Source organism: Nothobranchius furzeri, chromosome 10, assembly GCF_043380555.1.
Source record: "Nothobranchius furzeri strain GRZ-AD chromosome 10, NfurGRZ-RIMD1, whole genome shotgun sequence".
In the NCBI taxonomy this organism is placed as follows: Eukaryota; Metazoa; Chordata; class Actinopteri; order Cyprinodontiformes; family Nothobranchiidae; genus Nothobranchius; species Nothobranchius furzeri.
Genome location: NC_091750.1, coordinates 29,496,532 through 29,518,769, shown reverse-complemented (window position 1 = coordinate 29,518,769; position 22,238 = coordinate 29,496,532). Strand labels below are relative to the sequence as shown.

The 22,238-nt window shown below is 42.0% G+C and overlaps 1 protein-coding gene and 1 long non-coding RNA gene across 8 annotated transcripts in view; one reads left to right on the top strand and one right to left on the bottom strand.

Annotated features, from left to right (window-relative positions):
• Positions 1-5,931: 5,931 nt before the first annotated feature.
• Positions 5,932-8,543, bottom strand: LOC129152524 (uncharacterized). 2 transcript variants are annotated; one of them, XR_011521765.1, is made up of 5 exons: positions 8,439-8,543; positions 7,482-7,600; positions 7,276-7,344; positions 6,856-7,119; positions 5,932-6,237 (listed from the first exon to the last, which is right to left on the bottom strand). It is a non-coding gene; the product is annotated as an uncharacterized lncRNA (long non-coding RNA). The 2 variants fall into 2 exon arrangements; XR_011521766.1 differs by having other exon boundaries at positions 6,856-7,002.
• Positions 8,544-9,695: 1,152 nt separating this feature from the next.
• Positions 9,696-22,238, top strand: part of cadm1a (cell adhesion molecule 1a) — a 634,562-nt gene continuing 622,019 nt past the window's right edge. Inside the window, exon 1 of one of the 6 annotated variants that reach the window (XM_054731107.2) lies at positions 9,696-10,422. In XM_054731107.2, coding sequence (XP_054587082.1) covers positions 10,350-10,422 — 73 coding nt within the window. In that variant the 5' untranslated portion in view covers positions 9,696-10,349. The remainder of the gene's footprint in view (positions 10,423-22,238) is intronic. The other 5 variants (XM_015962034.3, XM_015962032.3, XM_054731108.2 and 2 more) reach the window with 5 other exon arrangements.

Sequence of the window (22,238 nt, the reverse complement as noted above, 5' to 3'; positions counted from 1 at the left end):
TGATTGTCTTGCCTTATGAACAGGGCTTTGGCTGATCTAGATGTACCCAAAACAAACATATTCCCAAATATTCCATTTTTCCATCAAATGACCAACATTTCTGTGTTATTTTAACTAGTGTCTCAGATTTCATAAAAGGGTGGAGGGTCTGAGTTTGAAGTATCCGGACGTTCCCTGGAGGTGGATTCACTGGGGGTGTCTGGGACTGGGGGGCTGCTGCCCCCCTCTGGAGGTGCTTGGGTTGCCTCGGGGGGTGGACTACTGGCCGTTGTGAGTGGGGCCACTTGGGGGTCTTTGCGGTGGCCATGGGTCACTCCCTGGCAGCTTCATTGCCCCTGGGTAGGGACCTGGGGGCGTGGGGGTGGCCAGCCCCATGTGGCGATCTGGGCGGGGCCTTGGGGGTCAGGTCTTGACATGTATGCTGCCGGGAAGGAGGCGAGAACATGCAGCAGTGCCTGGCTCGGGCTCATGGGCCTCAGGTAGACCTTGGCTCCCCTGCTGTCCTACCACAGGGGAGGGGGATGCCCAGGAGGGGGAGGACCCAACCTTACCTGGATGTCCTATGTCTCATATATTCTGGAAGTTGTGCAAATGCAGGGATGGGAGCAAATATTCTGCTGGGGTGGGGCTGGGTTGGTTCCCTCAGACTCCATGAGCCTCTGCGATGCTGCTGCTTTGGGCCCTGGCAAGATGGGCTGGGGTCTCCATGCCCTGGGTGGCAGTTTGACAGCAGAGGTGCCTATTGGGGCCAGTGGGGGAGCTGGCTCCCTGGAGGGCTAAACCCAACCAGCCATTCCTCCCCATCCCCGCATATTTCTCCCCTCCTGCTCCCTCACATCATCACACAAACATACACATAGGACCTTGGGGGGTGGACAAGTCAGAGGGTGCGGGTATGGACCCCATTCCCGCATCCCTGTGGCAACCTGCCCCCCAATTTTACTTGCACCTTAAACACTTCCACCAACAACATTCCACGCAAACACACACTTAGGGCCTTGGGAGTGAGCACATCCAACGGCAGTTGGCAGGGAGATCTTTCAGCCTCATCCAGAGTGATGGTGCCCACTTCCATTTTTAAACTGCACTTAGACACTGAGGGCTGTGGGTGCAAGTGGGGTGGGGTGGTGGCATCAGCTGGCATAGGCCAGATGATGCCCACACTGCCCGCTCACCACAGCCATAGAATACACCTCATCAATATGCACTAACACTATTTTGGAGCAGGCGGAGGGAGACTAAAGCTTAGCACACCCCTGTTGTCGCTTGGCTTCCTGGGGCTGGAGGCTAGGAGGGAGATCTGGCCCTCTGGTTGGGGTCTGGGGTGGTGGGTTGCTGTGCTCAGCGTTGGGCGGGGGAGCCTGCTCATCAGCACCCCAGCAGAAAGGGTCAAACTCTGGTAACCGGTGATGGTTGTACCCCATGTGCAGCAGTACCGGGACCAGAGTGGATAGGGTGTGTATGGGGAGCATGAGTGGGTGTCCGGCATGCATTTTTTAAGTCTTTGGTTGTATGTGTATGTGTGAGCATGAGGGAGGCAGTGTGTGACTGTGTCTGTGTATGACTATATATGTCAGGTGGGGCCATTGACTCCTCCCCTCTCCCGGGACTTCTTTTGATGATATACATCTTTGTCTCCCCTCCCCCTGCCACACCTGGTGTGGAGTGCGGTAAGTTGGTCTGTGTTTGTGGCTCCCGGGTCAGGGGATTTAAGATTTTTGGCATCTGCCTGATTAATCCCGGTGGCTGCCTGGTGGGATCTGGGTCCCTCGGCTCTGTTGGGTCCCCGGCGGGGGTGGTCGCCCATGGGTCCCGGGTCGCTGGGTTCCGGGCTCGGCCGGCTGGGGTGTGGGAGGCTGCGGGCGGGCCTGTCGGCTTGCCGCTGATTTCTCCCGGGACTCTGCCGGCTGCTGGTTGTGGCCCCCCGGGGCGATCCTCTATGCTTCTCGAGGGGGGCGGGGGCTTTACTGGTCGCAGTCTCCTTGGGGTCCCTGTGCTCTGGGGTATCTCCTGGATCCCTGGGACTTGGAGCTCCCTCCATCTCCTACACATCATTGGGGGGCAGATCTGTTGCTCCTCACACTCTATTGGATGCTCCTATAGAGAAACCTTACTATAAAAGTGCATGTACACACACAGGTGCTCACATGGTGCTCTCATAAGTATGGACTTGGACACATTCAACACAGGTCTTAAGGCTGTGGTTTGCACTAAATGCACTGTGATTTATTATCATGTGATTGTTCAATAAAACAATGTTGATTTTATATTTCTTCATCAAGTTGATGCAGTGATAGCTTGCTCCTGTTGTATTGTTGTGTGTCCCATTCCTGCAGGTCTAGAAGCAGACTCTTGTTGATCATTGATTGTTTATTTTTGTGGATATTATATTATTTGGGATATGAAAAAGTTGCATAGTATTCCTTTAAAGCAACCCTGAGTTTTGAACCTAGTGGTTGAATTTACTCTACCTTTAACTAATATGCAGTTACTGAAGTTGGAAAATACACATACATTTTTTCTCATCTGCATTTGGAGATGTGGAGACTCATTGTACCACTGATTACATTAGTTTCCCTGCTGTGAAACACCAGAGCTGATCACAAGTGGAACACTTTCAATGTTGCCTTCATGGCACCTTGTGCATTTCAGTCCCCTCACTACTGACCCAGACCAGCCAGGGAGGGTTCTGGTTCAGCTTGGATGAATGAGGATGGATCCGACTGGTCTCCTGGCAGGTTCCACTCCCAAATAGTAAAACAAGAACTTATGGATCGTGTTTTAATCAAAAAGTACTGGATACTATGAAATAAAAAGGTGAGAACATTATTTGTCCTTGATTGTAAATCAGAAAAATAGGTGCTTACTTTGGTTAAAGCTTCTTTCTGGAGTATTTCTCTTATCCGATGGCACCATCTAGTGGCTGACAAACATATCACACAAAAAATCTGTTGCTCTGTTTTTTTAAGATGGTGACTTCACATTTCTGTTTATAAATGAGCTTCTGTAGCCGACAAACAGCGAAAACACGTTGTTTTATGAGTATTATTCTCATGTCATGTTGTGTTCTCATATATTTATATTTTAGAGACTTACTTGTTCGTGAAAAGTTCATCAACTCTGCATCAGCCGAGGTATTCCTTAAATTTGAAGCATCTAAGCCAGGAGTGGGGAACCCTGGTCCTCGAGGGCCAGTATCCTGCATGTCTTTGCTCCAACACTTCTGATTCAGCGGTTGAATCACCTGTTCAGCAGCTCATCAAGCTCTGCAGGAGCCTGTTAATCACCTGCAAATTGAAATCAGGTGTGCTGAAGCAGGGTTGAAACTAAAATATGCTGGATAGTGGCTCTCGATGGACCAGGGTTCCCCACCCCTGATCTGAGCGGTAGTCCAACGCTATTGGTTAGTTCTGGTCGGCGCTCAGTGTCCTATTGCACGGAGCTCTGCGGGGCAGGAGGCGTGCTTAGCATGAAAAAAAAAACTATTGCTTGCATTTTATCACAGTACATGATGAGACAATCGCTTTTACGTATTTCTGAAAAATCATACATCATTTCTGAAAGGAGAAAACTCCAGAAAGCTGCTTTAAAGGAGCATGGGGCAGGATGAAGAAACGAAACTCATTAGCGACGCACTCGGCGCTGTGAGTAACTGCAGCCCGGCACGAGAGCGCGCGCAAACTCTTCACGAGAAAAAAAAAAAGTTACAGTGATGTACGGCCAGAGCACGGCTCGAACAAGGCACCGTGTCGAGCGATGAAGTAAGTAACATTGTTACTTTAGTCTAATATTTGTAAAGTTCCATGACAACATTAGCATTTTAATTTAGCCATGACACTCGTGATGTAAAGCAAGCGCTCCTTCCTATGAAATATTCATAAGCCAGTTTTGTGACTGGTTATTAAGACAGTAACATGATGCTACTTTATCAGCATGAGGCTTTGTGGCTGCAGGTGATTTCTGATGTTTTTAGACCAATTACAGTTATTATTTTGCACTAAGCTTACTAACAAGCTAATGTTATTGTTTATACATCATGTAAGAACATCCAGTTTCAAGTCACTGACATCATTTGTGAAACCAATTTCATTACAGGACAGGCATCACAACAATGTAAATAAGAACATAAATATCAATGTTTAGTTCAAAAATGCATCAAAATAAAATCATAATATCAACAAGACCTACAGGGTAATAGTCATTTTTCCATTTCTGTCATTTATTTTCAGGAATTCATATTGGAAGCAGTGATGGAAGACAGTTCAGATGGAGTGTGCCCGAGCCTGCCACAGACTTTGATGTGTCGTGTGAAAGTCTGAGACCAGGGGCTAAAGGAAAGGGGAGAGGAAAAGGTCGCTCCGAGGGTCGGGGAAGGACACGCTCAAGGGGTGAGGGCAGCAGGTTGAGGTCCAGAGCTCCTTCAAGAGGACCAGGGCGCCGGGGTAGGCAGCCAACAGCTTTCAGAGAAGAGGACCGAGACCAGCTTGCACAGCTGAGGGCTGCCAGTATAGCTGAGATGCAGGTTGGTTGTAGCCATTTGTGTAAAAAAATAAAATAAAATAATAGATGCCAAAAACGAAAACATCACTCACTGGAGATATGAATCTAGTCATGTAAACATATGCTCTTTAATTTCTAGGCACCTTTACAACACCTGAGCCAGGAGGAGAGAGATTATATTCTCGAGAGAGTGGTGACCTGTCATCCAGGGGTGATGCTGGATATCCTGGAGTTTCGGCAAGAGACGCCAGGACACCATCTTCCTGACTGAGGGCAGCCTAACCCAAAAATCCAAACCGTTTATCTACAACTACAGTAGTTCCAAAACAGCACAATACCTCAAAATAACTTTAGCTGAAGACAGCATTTTCACCCAAAAATGAACAAACAGTTTGTGCAATATATTTATTTTTATTTATGTACAAAAAAGTTCTGTTATTTGCATTTGTACATAGTATTTTTTCTTAATTTCTAATAAATCTGTGTGCATGAAAGAAGTCATTCCTGTCTCTTGATGCTTCACGTAGCTGGGGCCTTTATGGAGAGAGAACAGCAGCATTAGATCTTACATAGATTACATGAGAATGCAATTCTGGAAACTCTCCAGTTCTGAAGTTGACCTGTAAAAAAACAAAAGCTACAACTTTATAGATTATTAGGAATCACTCTTTTGATTGCCTTTTCACCCACAATTGTCATTTTTATATGTAAATTTTCAGCTTTGATATTGACACTTTAGCTTTTTTGCTTATGAAAATGTTATTAATATACCTAAAGGTCAGATTGGTGGCATCCTTCAACCAGCGTCTGTTGAACATGATTCGTTGAAGAGCCTCGTGTGGTGGAGATCATGGTACCATGAGCTCTTTATCACTGGTCGTTGCATCAAGTGGTCCATGGTCACATTTGCCACGGGTCCATTCATGCTTCCCTGTGACATGGTGAAGCACACCCACCCACATGTCCTAACAGAAAAAATAAGTTTTATTTGAAAACTTTACATGTGACAGAAGCGCTCACCAACAGAAACACGAGAGCTGGCACTATTATGAAAAGAAAGGTAATTATGTCAATGTGCATTGTTGTCTTTTTGTCCAAAAGATGTCACAATACTTACATTAAACATATCACGATGTTGTGCTTTCTGGCAAATGTACCAAAATTGGTTGAAGATGTCATTCAGCCACACAAGTAGGATGGAAATTCCCTTTAGGATCCCAGCCTGTGAACAAGGATAAAACAACAATTCCATCTTTTAGTTCTTTTTAAAACATAGAAGGGTTTTATTTACCTGCAACGTTTTGTTTGCGGCTGCAAACTTCGTCAGCCTGACAAAGTTTTCATAACAGTTCTATTCTGTTATGAAAACAATAAATAAAAGTAGAATTAATATGTTGTTTTAAGACTTTGGAGTTTAAAAAAATAGTGTAGATAAGAATAGGGCTGGGAAATATGGCCTCAAATCTATATTGCGATATAATCTGAAGCATGTGCAGTAACGATATATATTGCGATATATTTTTTCATCTGTTTATAGATGTCAAATTGACATGCTTTTACATATCCTCATGTGGCAAATATATGCCACTTGAGGCATATAGGCCTCCTCCTCCGCCCACTCCATGCTTGCAGTCACCGCCATTCTGTTGTCCCATTGTCAGCAGGGTGCACATCTTAGTGACGTCATGTGTTATCACAATATCGCCGTATTGCGATATAGCCAAAAACTATCATTACCTGTTACAGACGTTGTCTGTTTTGTGGCCACAAGGTGGCCTCAGAGCTCCTACCTGTTCACCTGGCTCTAGCTGAGCCAGGTGTCGCTAATCTTCTCAGTCAGGGAGCTTCCTATAAAAGGCAGCTCCCTCTGTCATTCGAGGAGGGAAGCTTAGCAGAGGCCTGGTGTTAAAGCGAGTGTTCCTCTTTTTCCCTCCTAGCAAACCAGACGTTAAAGTCTTCGTTTTGATTACCTGTGTGGTACACTTCCTAGTAGCCAGAGCTCGTTTTTGTCTCCATTAGAATACTCGTTAAAGAGTTCAGCTCACCCTTTTGGTGTAGCCTTTTGTGTTTGTCTCATTCCTTTACTTTCCTGGATTAGTACCGGCGTTTTGTGTTTATTTATAGTATTGTTATTTACCCAGTATTGGATGATCCTTCTGTTTAGTATTGTTAATTCCCCAGTGGGACGTCCTTTTGGTTTTGTATTCATTTTGTCTTAGCCTGCATAAAGCAGTGTTTTTTAGTTAATAAACTCCTCTAAGAGAGTAAATCTTGGTTTTGTCCGGTAATTCACATATCTTTCTTTACGCCCCCTTTAACATCATCTCCTAGACGAGCTGGGGGCCGTAAAATTACCCAATTTTATATCATTTCTACCTTATATCGTTTATATTGCCCACCCCTAGATAAGAAGACATTGCAACTCACACACTGTTGAGTAAGTTGTTTGCTTGGTCCTCATCAATTTGGACTGCATCCGTAGCTAGATCCATGGATTTGAAACTACAGACAACACAATAATATTTGTTGTACGTAAAGATAAATACTGGAACTTACCTGAAATGGTACTGATTCTAAAGAGATAAATGTGGAGCCTAATACATCTGTCATTAATTCTTTCTGCAAATAACAACAATCTGCTGTGAATTGACACTTCACAACATAAATATATATAATGACCTATATTTGCTTATCTATTGTGTTTTTATCTTTTTTGCACATAGTACAGCAGTAATTTCCTGCATATATGGCAAGACTTCTCATGAACATATTTACCTTTCTTCAAAAGGATCCAAATCTAGGTCATCAGCTAAGGCCTCAACACCAGCCATTAGAAAATCTTCCCTGTAAAGACAATGTCAGAAGTGTTTGGTGGTGTGATGTTAGTTCTGAACCAAGTGTGGATATGCAAGGTGTAATTTAATGTATGAAATATCATAGCACAAAAACGTGAATATTTGTTTTACAGAAAAGATACTAACCCCTCAGACACAGGTTCAGTTGGAGATAATCGATGCAACATTTTAGCTGCTGTTCTGTCGAGGTGGACTGCACATTACCTCCCTGAATTGCAGTTTCAGGAGCCTGCTTCTTCCGGTAGCTGGAAAACACATTTTTAAGCAAAAATGTCAACAAGTTGGTTGAGACTCTACACCTTCTGTTTACATAGATCAATAATGGCTAAGCACAACTAGTAATATTAAAATGCATGTCAGTCATAAAAAAATTATTTATCATTTTCACAAACATATTTTATTCTGACCTACATTCAACTGGACAAATTTAGAAAAATAAATACAAACTTCTGCACAACTTTACTTTTAGTCAAACGTGTTGTTATGGCTGACTTATTATTTATTCTTATGTAGCACAGCAATAGCGCTAGGAAAATATATTCTGATGGGGTTCTGTTACACAAACCCCACGAATAACATTATCTACTGAAGTAACAGTCCTGCTTAGAGGTTGGACTGTAGATCAAATATGACATAATTCTAAAGACTCATCTTTGGTTTGGAAAATGTCCGTTCTCTTCTACAAACTGAAGCGTGATCGCAGCTAACATGCTAACGCACGCTAGCTCTCTCCGGCTGAGCGGTATAATCAAATCAAGCTCTGTTTACTTTTCTCGTCAGAATAAACGGAGCATCCATTTATCTCCAAACACATGCGGCGTGTCGTCCACAAAACGTAGAAGTGATCTGATTACACCTTAGTTGCTTTTAGCTTTTTTAAACTGATCAGGAAGCCATATGCTAAACACCGTTAGCTTAGATAAGTTTCTTGTTCATCTGCACAAAGATTTGTTAGATTACCTAAATCAGCATTATCTAAATCCATGAGTTTAATTTTATTTTCTCAAATTGTGCAGATACAGCTCTGATGTTTACCTACTCGTTACTGAAACCTACAGCAGAAATAAGGAGACCAACACTTACCTGGTCACTAGAAAATGTGCCATGTCCGCATCCTTTTTCAGGCCCAAATCCAGTTGAAGCAGCCTCCATTCTTCCAGAGTGTAACCAATAGATATTCGGGTCCCTGACCGACTTTTATCATATTTTCTTTTTGACTCTCGAGATGCCGCTGATAAAACCTTTTTCTTTGTGCCACTCTTTAGTGGGCTTTGAGTTGCGCTTGGTCGTTTGCTAGTTGTAGAATCCATTTCCAGGGTTCTTCCTCTTCTGTTTGAGGTTTTAACGTGGCTAGTAGTGAAAGACGCATTACCGCCACCTAGCAAGCTTCCAAATGTTTTTCCGGGTTTGAACCTTGTAGAGAACGCGCTTGAAGCGTCAAATAACGTCACATCCTTAAAACAGCGCGGGAAATTCGGATGTGACATGTTTTGCATTTTGAAGCACACAGCCTGTTTAACAAAATGGAATGATAAACTGGTTTCATCATTCTTTTTAGTTTAAAATGCTTCATCACCCATAAGCTTCACAAGAATGAACATTTACTTTTTGTTTTTGGACAATTCTGCCCCATGCTCCTTTAATGTCCTTGCTCTAATGATGCATATTGTAAAAATGAAGTGAGAATGACAACCGGTGGTCAAATGTGGGTACTGCAGTCAATTTTCTAAACAAATGAGTGACTTAGTCAATCTCTAGAAAATGTTAGATGATGAGTGAAAATGAGTCATACACAGTAGACAAATAAATTTCCCTTTAATATCGAGTTGTTGGTAAATTAAAAAAATTCTTAAGATTTTTTATATCCAACTCTTTATTTAGCTCAACATTAGCCTCTAGCCTTCTTCACCTGATTTAGTGTCAAACAAAAAGATGCTGTGGCTACTTAAGGGTACAACAAATAGCTTCTGGGTCGCTCCTGTTACTGGCTTTGGTTCTTTACAGAACACGGCTATGTTTTGCTGGCTGGCATCAATGCAGCAGTGTTAGCTCATACAGACTCAGCAACCCTGTGGTCTCAAATGTAAACAAAGACTACATCCCTCTTGGCAATTTTGAAAGGAGAACTTGCAACCCCCCCCCCCCACCCCCCCCCACCCCCGCCCACCCAGCCGGCTGAGAAGTCAAACTGGTTCAATGCAATCTTCCTTCCATCAAGATTGATACATTAGACTGCTTCATGATCATTTAATTGTAAAATTCTCACATATTGTGCCTTTTAACCATCATCATCTGTAGACAGTTCTTTTCATTACCAAATAAGATAGCCCTAAGCGCTGCAAACTACTTAGCATCGTAAAAGTCTGTTAAAAAGCAAAAAATAAAAATAGTTAAATAATAAAAGCTTCAAACTAAAATACACAAACACATCTGCCAATTTATTTGTATGACAAAAAAGTGAATAAATGAAAATGCATATTCAATCTACTCATAAAACAGTAAGAGAGGAGCAGGCCTAACTTCCACCAGAAGCTCCGAAGACTGAAAAAAACACAATCACCCCTCAATTTCAGACGTGTTGTTGGCACTTCCTATCCTTGACCATGCACTCTTGCATTTACCTAAATGTTTTTGGATCTCTTTTTCCTTTGTTTAATTGACACTTGTACGGTGGTGGGATGGGGACTTCAGCCCTCAAAATGCTTAAAACCGGCCCTGGTAGCCTTCCCACAACAGGTGGCAGAATTTAATTGTCTGTTTCGCCAATCCTAAACCGCGTGTTGCTGTAATAAATGTCTCCCCCTCCATCCAAACCCTGAACATACAAGGATGTTTAAAATCGCGTCTGTAAGTGTCACGCTACACCATCAGCAGTGGGAATAAGTGGATGTAAGGCAGCAGCTCGCGCCCGCCCTCCTGTTTTCGCATCTCATTAAGTGAGTCCCGTTGTAGGTGAAGCTGCCTCTCTCTGCCAGACTGAAGCAGGTGTCCAACATGGCGAACGCTGGCAGCGGCTCTCTCGCGACTATTCTCTTTCTCTTCATCTTCCAAGCGGCTCTTCTCAAAGGTAGGACTTTGCTGCTGACGCCCGACTGGAATACGCCCTTTGTTCTCAGATTCCCGCGGATGTCGATGCTGAGGAGCGACTCTGGTTTTTTATTTTTATCGGGAGTGTGTTTGAACGTGCGCGGAAGAGCGTGTGAATCCAGCCGAGATGTTGTTGACCAAGTAGGAAAACCTCTGCGTAAAGTTGACGCGAGGCGCACAAAACGCACATTCTTGGCTTTTCGTGTACAAATACGCGTGAGAGAGGCGCTGCCCAGCCGACACATCACTTTGGACAGCTTACCGTTTGGCTACAGAGGCTAAAAACCTTCACAGCTGGGAACTCCTGAAGAGAATTCTCCTCGTTTTGGAAGTGTCCCGTTTGTTGGATGTGGGGAATGCGGCCAAACACGTGACGTGTTTAGTTTGGTGTTTACTGCTCCGTGCGTTAGCCTGGTCACTTTTGTTGGAAGCTTCAGAGCGGACCGTGCTGTAAACCAGAGCCCAGCAGCGCGTGAAAGTGCACCATGCAGTAGCCCCCGTTCCCTGCAGCGGACTCCGTCCACAAGCTAGCTCCTTTAAGGTTATCCCCTCGACGCGCTCAAACAGTACACCCAATAACCGATTGCATGCTAAGGTGTGAACAGCTCGTCGTGTAGAACAGTTCGGCGCAAAAACAGGTCGCAAATTTGCACTTGTGTTTGTTTAATATTCTATTTTAAACGCGTTGAACGTCCAGCTCAATAGAAAGGCGACTGGAGAGGATGCGCATTCAAGTGTGGACTAAACATGTCCTGCTTGGTGCTTTAAATGTGCGTCGAAATTAAAAGCTTTAGCGGAAAAACACGTTTTAGCGCAAGCATCCCTCTGATGCGAGGCAACTTTTACAGAGATATGAGAAAATGTGTCATTTCCCGAGTTGTAATTGTCGGATGCGCTCCTTCCTCTTCTTTTATTTATTACACCGGAGCTGGATTTGCAGAAGCTCGTTCATGAAAACATCAAAGGTTTGATGCGGGTGTTGTAGTCGGAACGAGATGGTTTCAAGGAGCGTTTGGCTCCAGATGAAGCTGCTCAGAGAGAAGACTGCGACACTGTTCTCTCCGCTTTTTCGCCTCTGAAATGTTGTGGTCAGCGTTGGAGAGTTGGCGCTCTGCGGAACAGCCGCACACCTTCATTTCACTAAAGATGGGAAAGAAAAAAAGTCAATGTTTAACCACGGGGCAGCGCGGATGTGGACCTTTGCGGATTGCTCAGGATGCCGCTGGTTTCACCCTCCAAGTGTGTTCAGGCTGTAATGAATGATCACTAACTTGCGTTTCCTCTGTGCAAAACCATGAAAATATCCTTTTGCATCAATTTGAGCCTGATTCTCATGACAGATGCTTTTGGATCACCCTTAAGGCTTTAATCCACTGATATTGGTGTTGGTTTATATATTTGTTGCAGTGAACCAGCTGTGTCGTGGTGTGGACATGCTGCTTTACCTTCATGATAATGGCTCCACTGGTTTCACACAGAGCTCAGGGCTCACTTGCACAAAGCATATCAATTATTCACTTCTAGATGCATTCTGTAAGATTACATTGTGCACAGTTTTATATAAATATAAATTTTTTTTCTTCAATGCAAACACATGAGAAATTGGCACATCCATGCTGGTTTGAGCTAGTTTCCCTCTTAAAATCAATAATTTATGCCAAAAAAAAAGTTTCAGATTTTCTGTTGCAAAGTGTGCACCATCTCTGCCTGCACGTCTCCTTTCACAGAGATTTCATTGTAAGGTAGTTACCCTCCAAAAAACCTTAAGGTCTGTTAATAACCCCATCAGTTTAGACCAGGTGACTCAAAGTAGAATGAAGTGGCTGCTTTGATCTCAGCTGGTTGAATATTTCTAATGCAGCCTTTAGTAGAGGAGTTTTTTTTGGAGCATCACCTTTTAAAATGAGATTAATCAGGATTCATATATGTAAGGTCAGAGTAAACTTCTCTGTAAGTTAAGTTCTTTTATTATTAACCTTTATAATAAAGTCATGTTTATCAAGATGTCCTAATAAATCGAGCAATGGAACAGTGTGATGAGGCGGTGTTTACTCTATCAGAGTTTTCTGAATCTAAATGACTTTTTCCTTCCATCTTTTCCTCGTTGTGCGACATATTTCAAACATTGTCAAGGAGCAAAGTTTCTGAAAAGGTGACTGGAGGCAGCGTTTCATACTGAAGGGGGTCTCCATCTTTTATAGCAAAACTTTGATGTTGCTAGATCCTCAGAAGTGTAATTAAAACTCAGACTGGTTTGAGTCTGAAGTCATTCTGGAGTCAAACTTAAAGGGACAGTTCAGATAATTTGAACTAGATTTCTGTGTAAAGGTGACTCATTAATTGTTGAGCAACCTCAGTTTGGAGAAAAAGATAAATCTTGACTGGATTGATGAGCTAACGACTAGTCACATCGGGCCAAGTTTCAAAGTGGCTTATTTTAAAGAACTCTGATCTCAGATGTGTTAGCAGTTAATGAAGATGCTTCTTTCCCCTAATGTACAATTCTTTGGGATTTAGTGGTGCAGACATTTCTAAGGAGTTGGTTTCAGAATGTAATGGTGCATTCCATTTACCATTTATAACCAGTCTGATCTCTGAATAGTGTGTACTGAAACTCTAATTTCCCTCTGGGATTAATAAAGTATTGATTGATTGATTTGATTGACTATGGTATGACCTGCTCATTGGCCTAGTGGTATGAGTGTTCGTCCTGGGACTGGGAGGTCAGGGGTTCAAATCCACAGTTGGGTCATACCAAAGGCTTTAAAAGGAAACTTTGCAAATTTTCATAGTTTTTAATCCTGAGCCAGTATGTGCTAAAATGACTCTTTACAGGGTTAAAAAAAAAAGCCACCCGGCCCCTATCGCCCCCCTGTGGCCAGAATATTCCACTTGCAACTTCAGACTGGCAGGCCGCTCTGTTGGGACTGAGGAAACAATTGAGCTGACATACCTGGCACTGCAGTCTGGTTCTAGAACACGTGTCAGATACAAGGCCCGCGGGCCAGATGTGGCCCGCAATATACTTTTATGTGGCCCGTGAGATATTTAAGTGTCTTTAAAATAAGTCTATGCAGCTTCAAAGCGCACATTGGCAATAAACTACATTTCCCATAATGCATGGCGATCGTGTTCCCAGTGCAGTGACTCACCACTAGATCACCACTTCCATGTTTAATTAATGCAACAAGGGAAAGTAACTGTCCACACATCATCCCAAAATGTCCAGGAAGAGAAAGATTGATGCAGAAGGAAGGTGTTTCAACAAAGATGGAACATGTTGATGCTTTAAGGAGATGATCCGGTATGTCTTTATAGTCATTAGCATCCATGCTACTAGCATCAGCGTCTGCAGCGTTACCTCCTCTGCCTTGGATGAACTGAAAACACTCCTCTTACTCAGCGCCAAGATTACTCAGTAATTAGTCGACATTGAAGCCCAGAAATGGATTTTAACAGCTCAGTAATCTGTTTGCTGCTGACGTAGAAAGCACACCGACCAACTTCCAGACCGAGATGATTTAACTCAAGTTTAGCGACGTGCTCAAGTCAGTATGACTCTGTGGCTGCTAGGGTCGTCACGGTGTGAAAATTTAACCTCACGGTTATTGTGACCAAAATTACCACGGTTTTCATTATTATCGCGGTATTTTTTGTAAATGTGTTACATTTTCACACAATTAAATAAACCCTGTATGTCGGGAAATATTGTCCTCAATTTGTGTCTAAATTTGGCCTAAAATGTGTTATTTTGTAATTATGTTGTTTATTTGTTTACATTTTTGCCCTTTAGTCTTTAAAACACCAATATATGCCCACAACTTCTTATTTTTTGTCTGATGTCATCATTTTAAAAATATGAGATCAGATGATACTCAGTACTCAAGTAGCCTTCAGATACTTTTTTACCCTTACTTGAGTAATAAACCCTATATCAGGAAAGTATTGTCCTCGGTTTGTGTCCTTCCAGTGAGCTTTGCAGATGTGGGAAAATGTCATCAGGCAGTAATCATTGTTAAATTCATAATTATTCTCGGAGAGAGACCAACTCTTATCTGCCCCTGGGAGCCCCGTAATGCATAGCATCTTTTCAGCATCGGGGTGTCCGCGACACGGTTTATATCCAATCCAATTTTATTTATAAAGCGCATTCACAAGGCATTACAACCAAACAAGGCGCTGTACACTAAAAATGTTAGTTAATCAAACCGGCGGTATACAAACCGAAATACCCCTGTAGCGGCGCTGCGGCTGCTTTATATAGCGACTCGTTGCATTCTCTCTGCCTGCTGCCTTTCACAGACACTTTTTCTGCACGTGCTGCAAACAGGATAGCCGTCTTCTATCAACTGTCCCTCGGCATTCTTCAGATATCCAAAAGATGCCCGTACTTCCCACCTTGTCTTCTTTGAGGGATAATAAATGTCCTCCTGAGCGCTGCCGTCTCCTCCTTTGGCCATTATTTCAGCTTTAGCTTCAAGAAAGTTTTGGTTGTAAACAACAAAGTGTGCATGTGCCGCCGGCAACTTCAGCAGATGATACGGTGGCTGGTAAGGGTCACCGCGCCTACACCGCAGCTACGGTAATCCACCGAGATGATATAGTTTTTTTTTTTTAAAACAAGACGGTTATTATTATTGTCAACTTTTTTTTACCGGGGTTTACTGCTACACCGGTTACCGTGACAACCCTAGTGGCTGCTGCAACTTTTATCCGCCTCCCCGACACAACTGCGTTGTCCAGATGCTCTCCAGCTCTAAAATCGACTTGCTCGTGTGTAATTTGGTTATTCCACATTCAGTGTTACTGCAAAAATAAGTTTGTTTCCAAATGAAAAGGTTCAGCCGTTCATATCTGTAGATAAAGGAAGTGTGCACATTTATCGTCACTTTTTAAAATATTTTGAGTTTGCCCCGCGACTTCGTCCCAGTATTTCATTTTGGCCCAGTGTGAATTTGAGTTCAACACCCCTGTTCTAGCACTTTTCCTGCATCATGAACACAGCTGATTCGGTTAACTTAGTAAGGAATCACTCCTGTAGACAATAAGAAAGACTGGGGAGACATTTCAGCAGTAGATGTTGAACAGACGAACGCACTGTGAGGAGATAGGTTTTGCATTCGGTTCTACAAACGGACACTAGGGGGTGTTAAAAGCAAGCCAAAGCTGCCTAGTTCCTCTTCAAAAATGAGACCCAATGCCACGTCCACTGTTGACACTCAGCACTGAGGGATTCGGTTTGGGGGTTAAATCACCCAATGGTTCCTAATGTGACGGTCCCCCCCAAGGGATGGGTTCAATATACAGAAATAATTTAACACACCAGTGTGACAACTGTGGAACTTTAACTCAAATTCTGACTTAAGAGTAGGCGTAAACTAATTTATTGGGCTGAAATTTACCATATTTTAAATATTGGTATCGGCCTATTTACCTTCCAAGTAAAGCTGATTTAAAATCAGGCAAAGCCACAGGCTTAAATATTTAGTTTATTGATTTATTTGATAAACTTTAGTTTGACATCTGATTTTTACAGAGCCATGCACAAAATCAGGATTTAACATTAGGCTAAATTTGGTGTTTTGTGCATCCACTGATGGCACTAGTAGCGTTTTTGTATGAAAATAAAGTGGAAAATTTCTCCATATGAACCATGAAATTAGGCCCCAAAAAATTGACAGAACATATAGTTCATCAGCAAACCACAACCTCGACATACCGACATCGGTACCATAGAAAAACAAATATCGGTCAACTTCTACTTGAATTGAGAAAAATCCACTGGAGAGTCAAAAGAGTAAAATTTCCATTCAAGAAAGGCTGAGAAGTTATTTTAAAAACTCTTTGAGATCCAACATGGCAGCTCGTCACATCAATTGTGTAAGATGTGTTTGAAACACGTTTATTTTAAGAGACACACTTGTAAGAGTGTGTAATGATATAGAGGGTAAAGATAGATCGCTTTTATCACAATAAAAAGTCAAAATGCACGCTAGAAACCACTAAAACCTGCTGGAAGCTTGTTTTGTAGGGCAAAGCGAGTTATGACAAAGGCAAACACTGCCAAGAACGGTTGAAAGCGCCGCTGGATCTGCATGTCCGGTGGCGTTTTCAGCCTTGCTACCCTTAGCTTAAGAGGCTAACGGGCCTGGACCGTCTTTTTGTGAAGCTTATCTCTTGGCTTGATTCACAAGGTAGAATCAGCCCCTCGACCGGTGGTATACTGTCATGTTCTCGCTCTAATTATGCTATTTATTATTATTACCACTACTTGTGACCAATAGCTGTGATACTCTATATAAATAGAATATCCCTTGCTTGGTCTTAGGATGATTAATTAGAAGATACTAGTATTCTTTTATTAAAGGATCGTACACACTTCACTTTGATTCAAGAAACAGTCAGGTTTATAAACATAGTAAGAATTTATTTACAAACACATAAGACTTGACAAATTGTTTAAACTATTATTTACTGTGAGTAAACTAGAGGGTAGTCTGGAACCTATGTGTGAATATTGTATTCAGAATCTCCTTTCTCAGAGCTGAGTTCTGGATATAAAAGAATTTGGTTTGCATTAAGCTATAAGTTGTTCTCATCAAAACCACATGCAGACGCTATCTCGCTGTGCTCTACCTCACCCGTTTGGAGACCCCGTTTGCATCTGAGATGTCCAGGAGCCGACCCCACTGCACCTGGTTTGTAGAGAAACCTCGATGCGACCAAATCAGTCCTCAGATGTCTCCGGGTCACAACGATGAATGAAACGGAGTGTCTTAAAAATAACTCTGAAGGAGTTTTGAGTTGGCTTTGTTTTGCAGGAAACTATCTTGTTGTTTCAGCTTCACAGGTGCGAGAAAGGTTTAAGGTTTTGACAACGTGTCAAAATCCTTGTGGTTAGAGAGGTTATGCAAAAGATGGCCGGTCTAAAGCTTTTCCTCTAAAACACTTGAACTATTGGGCTGTTTGAACTGTTTTGTCTGAAGTTGAACTCTCAGAGAAAAACCAGAGTAAAACTAGTTTTAACGGATTGTTATCTTGAATGGCCAACCAGAAGTTGGCACGTTGAGGATGTTACCAATCATCTCAGAGCACACCCTCTTCGACGGAGACTCCGAATGTGGGCCAAAGGTTAACTTATGTGTCATGCATTAACTTAACTTGTGAGTGCAAATGTTATGACCTTGTCAAGTAAACATACTAAAACAATCATAGAGCACAGATTAATGAAACATTTCATTATTTATAATTAGCAATAACAAAAATTCATTCAGTGATTATTTTTAATTATAAAATCATCTTTTCTTCTGGGAATAAAGGAGTTTATTTTAAAAGAATTCCTCTGTGATGGACCTTGGAGGACAAGACGTTATTGTTTATAATTTGTCCAGCTGGTGTGAGGAAGTAGGCTCTGATTAAAGGGCTACATGCAGCCTTCGAGACTCATGTGAGGGGAAAAGATACTGTAGGATGTCATCGCCAGGGTAAGTTGACCTGGCTGTGCATTTGACCTGTGGGATCTCAAAATCAGGCCATTTCATGACGTTACAAGTGCATCTAAAAGCAACACTACAAGTATTTTTCACCAACCAATGTATTTTGGTTCAGATGTGACCAATTCTATGGTACAACTGACAACAGCCTCATCCTAATTCTGAGTCAATCAAAAGCTCTGATTAAAATCTTGAATATAGTTAAAGAGCAAGTCGCACCAAGTCAGTGTTTTTTTATTTTTTTAATTAAATTTTATTTTTGGCCGAAAACCTATATAAATGACGTCTAATCGTGCTGTAGACACGTTTTGCACTTAAGTGCATCTTAGTAGACTGAGAGGGCGGAGCTAAGATAACTAAGTAACAGCATTTGTTGCCTTTTTCTAACAGGAAGTGGGAGTGGAGTAAGACTCTGGTAGGGGGTAACTTGCTCTTTAAGGACAAAAGGCTTCAGTAGGATAAACGTCACAAAATACAGCAGTAAATAAAAAAAAAATTTGTCAACAGGACAACAAGCATCCTTATTGTAATCCTGACGTCTCCAGTTACGAGGAATGCTGTCAACTCTGGTAGGAAGTCTTTCCCAGGTCAAAGGTCAGACTTTCAAGGAAAATGGAATGCAGCAAGCTCTTCAGATGATTCTATTTCTGCTAAATAACCATAAAGTGTGAAATATACCACAGCTTATGTTTATGACGAGTTTAGATGAGCGTCTTCAGCTTATTATTATGATTAGAGCTGTTTATATTTTCTCTTGAGCCACATAAGGCTAGCTTGTCTGAAGTGGATAAATGTTCAGTCATGCTAAGAAAAGGCATGTTGACCTTAGCTACTAGTTATTGCTTTGGCACATGAGCTGAAATCATTATGAAGCCGTTTCCATAGAAACGCACCAACAAACAAAACCTGTGTCACATGACCACTGCTATATTCTCAGGAAGTCCAGAAAATCTAAAACACACACACACACACACACACACACACACACACACACACACACACACACACACACACACACACACACACACACACACACACACACACACACACACACACACACACGTCCATAATCCAGAGGTGTGTCAGTCCGCCATAAAACTCATGCTGCAGCCATGAGGCTGTCTTCTACAGAACATTACAGCTGCTTCTGATGGAGATATTTTGCATTATTTTGCCTACTTTCTTCACATCTATGAATTATGAATCCCTGAATCAATTTTTTAAATGAGATTCTATTACAAACCTACTGCTGAATGAAAGCGGTTGGATCCCGCTGTCACTTTTACTCTTTTATACTTTGGTGTAGGTAAATTAGGCGAATCACCTGCATGCAGTTCCTTTATAACACTATTAAACTCAGTTGTGCATCAGATTATCGGCTTAAAGCAACAGGGGCCGATGCTTTACAGGCGTTATTAAAGAGTGCTAACACAGCACACTCTGACCATCAGCTTACCGAGACCTAAACATCCTGACGGCGAGCCACCAATTATCACCGCACGCGTAAACAACGCCGCCGCTGCGTAATGATGGCATGTGCAGGAGACGATTGTTTTTGCTGTGCAGGGATGAAATCTTATCTTCTGATTTTGGTATGGCCTTAATATCAGTTTTACATGGTCCTTTGTGTTTGATCTGGGGTAGTGATTATGTTTGGATAAGAGCATTAGTTCTGCCTCATGTGTAGATGTAATCTTCGTCAGATAATCCAACATGTTGTCTGTTGATGGACACAGAGAGAGCTGAAGTTTCTTGTCCTCCACCCCCGTTTCAAAAACAGAACTAACAAGACTAAGTAGGTCCCTTTGGAGCTCACTGCAGCATAGCTGTAGAATATTTGTGGAGTTAATCCGACTGTTTTACGCTGACATTGTTGTTGCACCTTTTCACTGATATACAGCCTGCTGTACATCTAGCAAATTGATTAATATGCGGTGTAAAGCCTTGATTAATGCCTGACAGTTTGATATATACAGTGCACACTGCTGGTTTCTGGCCCGCTTTCATGTTTTTGTTATTTACTGCTACATTACTGCTGACTTACTTAGAAGTGTGTGAACTCTCGGTTCTTTACTCATAACTATGGAGGCTACAAAGCTGAACATCATGATTCTCTTGCTGTTCAACCAGTTGGATACAAAAACAGAGCGTTGCTAAGAGGAGGTCAGGGGGGCAATGTCCCAATCTGTACATTTGCTGTTAAAGAGGTAAATGGCCTGTATTTATATACTGCCTTCTGGAGTCCCCCAGGGTGCTTTACAACACAACAGTCACATATGCACACTAATAAAAATTGAAGCTGGGGTTCATGAATTTCCAAGGGGGTCCCCACAATTCTGTCGGCATTGCGTTTGAGTTTAGCAACATTTTAATGTACAGTAATCCCTCGCTACTTCGCGGTTCGTTCATCGCGGATTCGCTGCTTCGCGGATTTTTTCTTTGGAGCATTTTTCAGGGGGAATTCGCAGATTCGCGGTATTTTTCTATGCGAAATTTCAAGAAATTCTTGTTTTTTTTAATCAATTTCATCATAAAATGCACTTTTTTTAATAAAACAAAAAAAAAACAAGTAAAAATTTTTTTCTTGAGTTTTACCCACAAAAAGAGAATGTGATCATACGATAATTCAATAGGGAGCGTGGTTTCACAGACGCGGAAGTGATAGCGTCGGTGAAACGCCGGCTGATCTAGGAAACCCCCGAGTGTTTGAGCGTCAACGAAGTGACACGGAAATGCAAGGCTTTCCAGAAGTAAGTAAGATAACTTACTATGAGCTGATAGGTCGTTGGATTGATCGGTAGGTTGGAAACTCTGATCATGAATCTGAAGAAACGATGACTGAGTGGTGAGCTGGAAAGGCAACTTCCGTTTATAGCCGCGGTTTGTGACGTAGGTGCGACGTGGAGGGAATCCCCGCGAGGGGCATGCTGGGAGTCCCTACTTCGCAGATTTTCACCTATCGCGGCCAGGTCTGGAACGCATCTACCGCGATAAACGAGGGATTACTGTATACATTAACCCTTTAGACCCGTGGTGATACTAGTGTCACAGCCCATTTCAAATATTTGCAAAGTAGTTTCTGGAGTCATGTATTTAAGTTTGACAACTCCAAGTTAGGCCTGGGCGATATGGCCTATATCAATATCACGATATATTGAGCATTTCACCTCGATAACCATAAGTGGACGATAACTACAGGTATGCGCAGAAACAAAAGTTGTCCACTAGATGGGGCTGTCGACGTGTATTACGTTGAGTCACTTTTTTTTTATGTGATTCAATGCGGTACAGCTTCTTAAAGGGACATGAATGTTGCCAACCTACACACACCTTTTCATTTTTTTCATTATCAAATTTATTGACATGGGAAAAATTCTGGAGTCTGAAATTCCGATAACGATACACTTTTGATTTATCACCCAGCCCTACTTCACGTGACATATCCATACATATATTGAAAATTATTTAATGTTTTTATAATTTTTTTAAACATTTTGATGTATTAATTCCAATCTCTTTTCTATTTCAAAAGGGTTTGGGTTCTTAAGGGTTAAATGGATAAAATCCCAATAACAAACCCAATAGGACTGCACAAATATCACAAATATATCGTTATCACAATATCAGCATTCGCAATATGCATATCGCAAAGAACAGATAAATATCGCAATGAATGATCAGCTCAAATGTTTGCTACGCATAACGCATTCTGTCAATCAAACGAAAGCATGACGTTTTTTTAACAAATCGAATAGAGCTCTTCACCCATTTGGCCAATTGGGTGGGTTCTCATATGTTAGATGCCTGCCCCCGAGGCGGACGACACATAATTTTATGGTTAGCAAACACCTGAGTTAGCTTTGTTCTGCTCTTTTTGCTGATTCTGCTTTTCCCGGGATCCACTCATTACCTTTTCTTTTTCCCATTTCCTCACATCTTTTGCTTTTCTCATTTTTATGATTTTTTTGGGTCATTTTTAAATTTCTTTGTTTTTGATTATTTTTGTTCCTGAGTTAAGTTTTTATTTATCGCAAGTAATATCATCATCGCAATATTAATCACTGTTATCGCATATCGCAGGTCTTCCTAATATTGTGCAGCCCTAAAACCCAATAGTATAATCTAAGCTTTTTATAAGAGGTGCAACTCTGTAGGTCTGTAATGTTTGTAATTCACTTTTAATGTGTGTGGGTTGGGTTGGTGGGTTGTGGCTTACAATCATACAGTCATAACCCTAACCCAATATGAGCACCCATTTAGAATAGAATGAATGCAAAACTTTATTTTCTTATACCAAAACGGT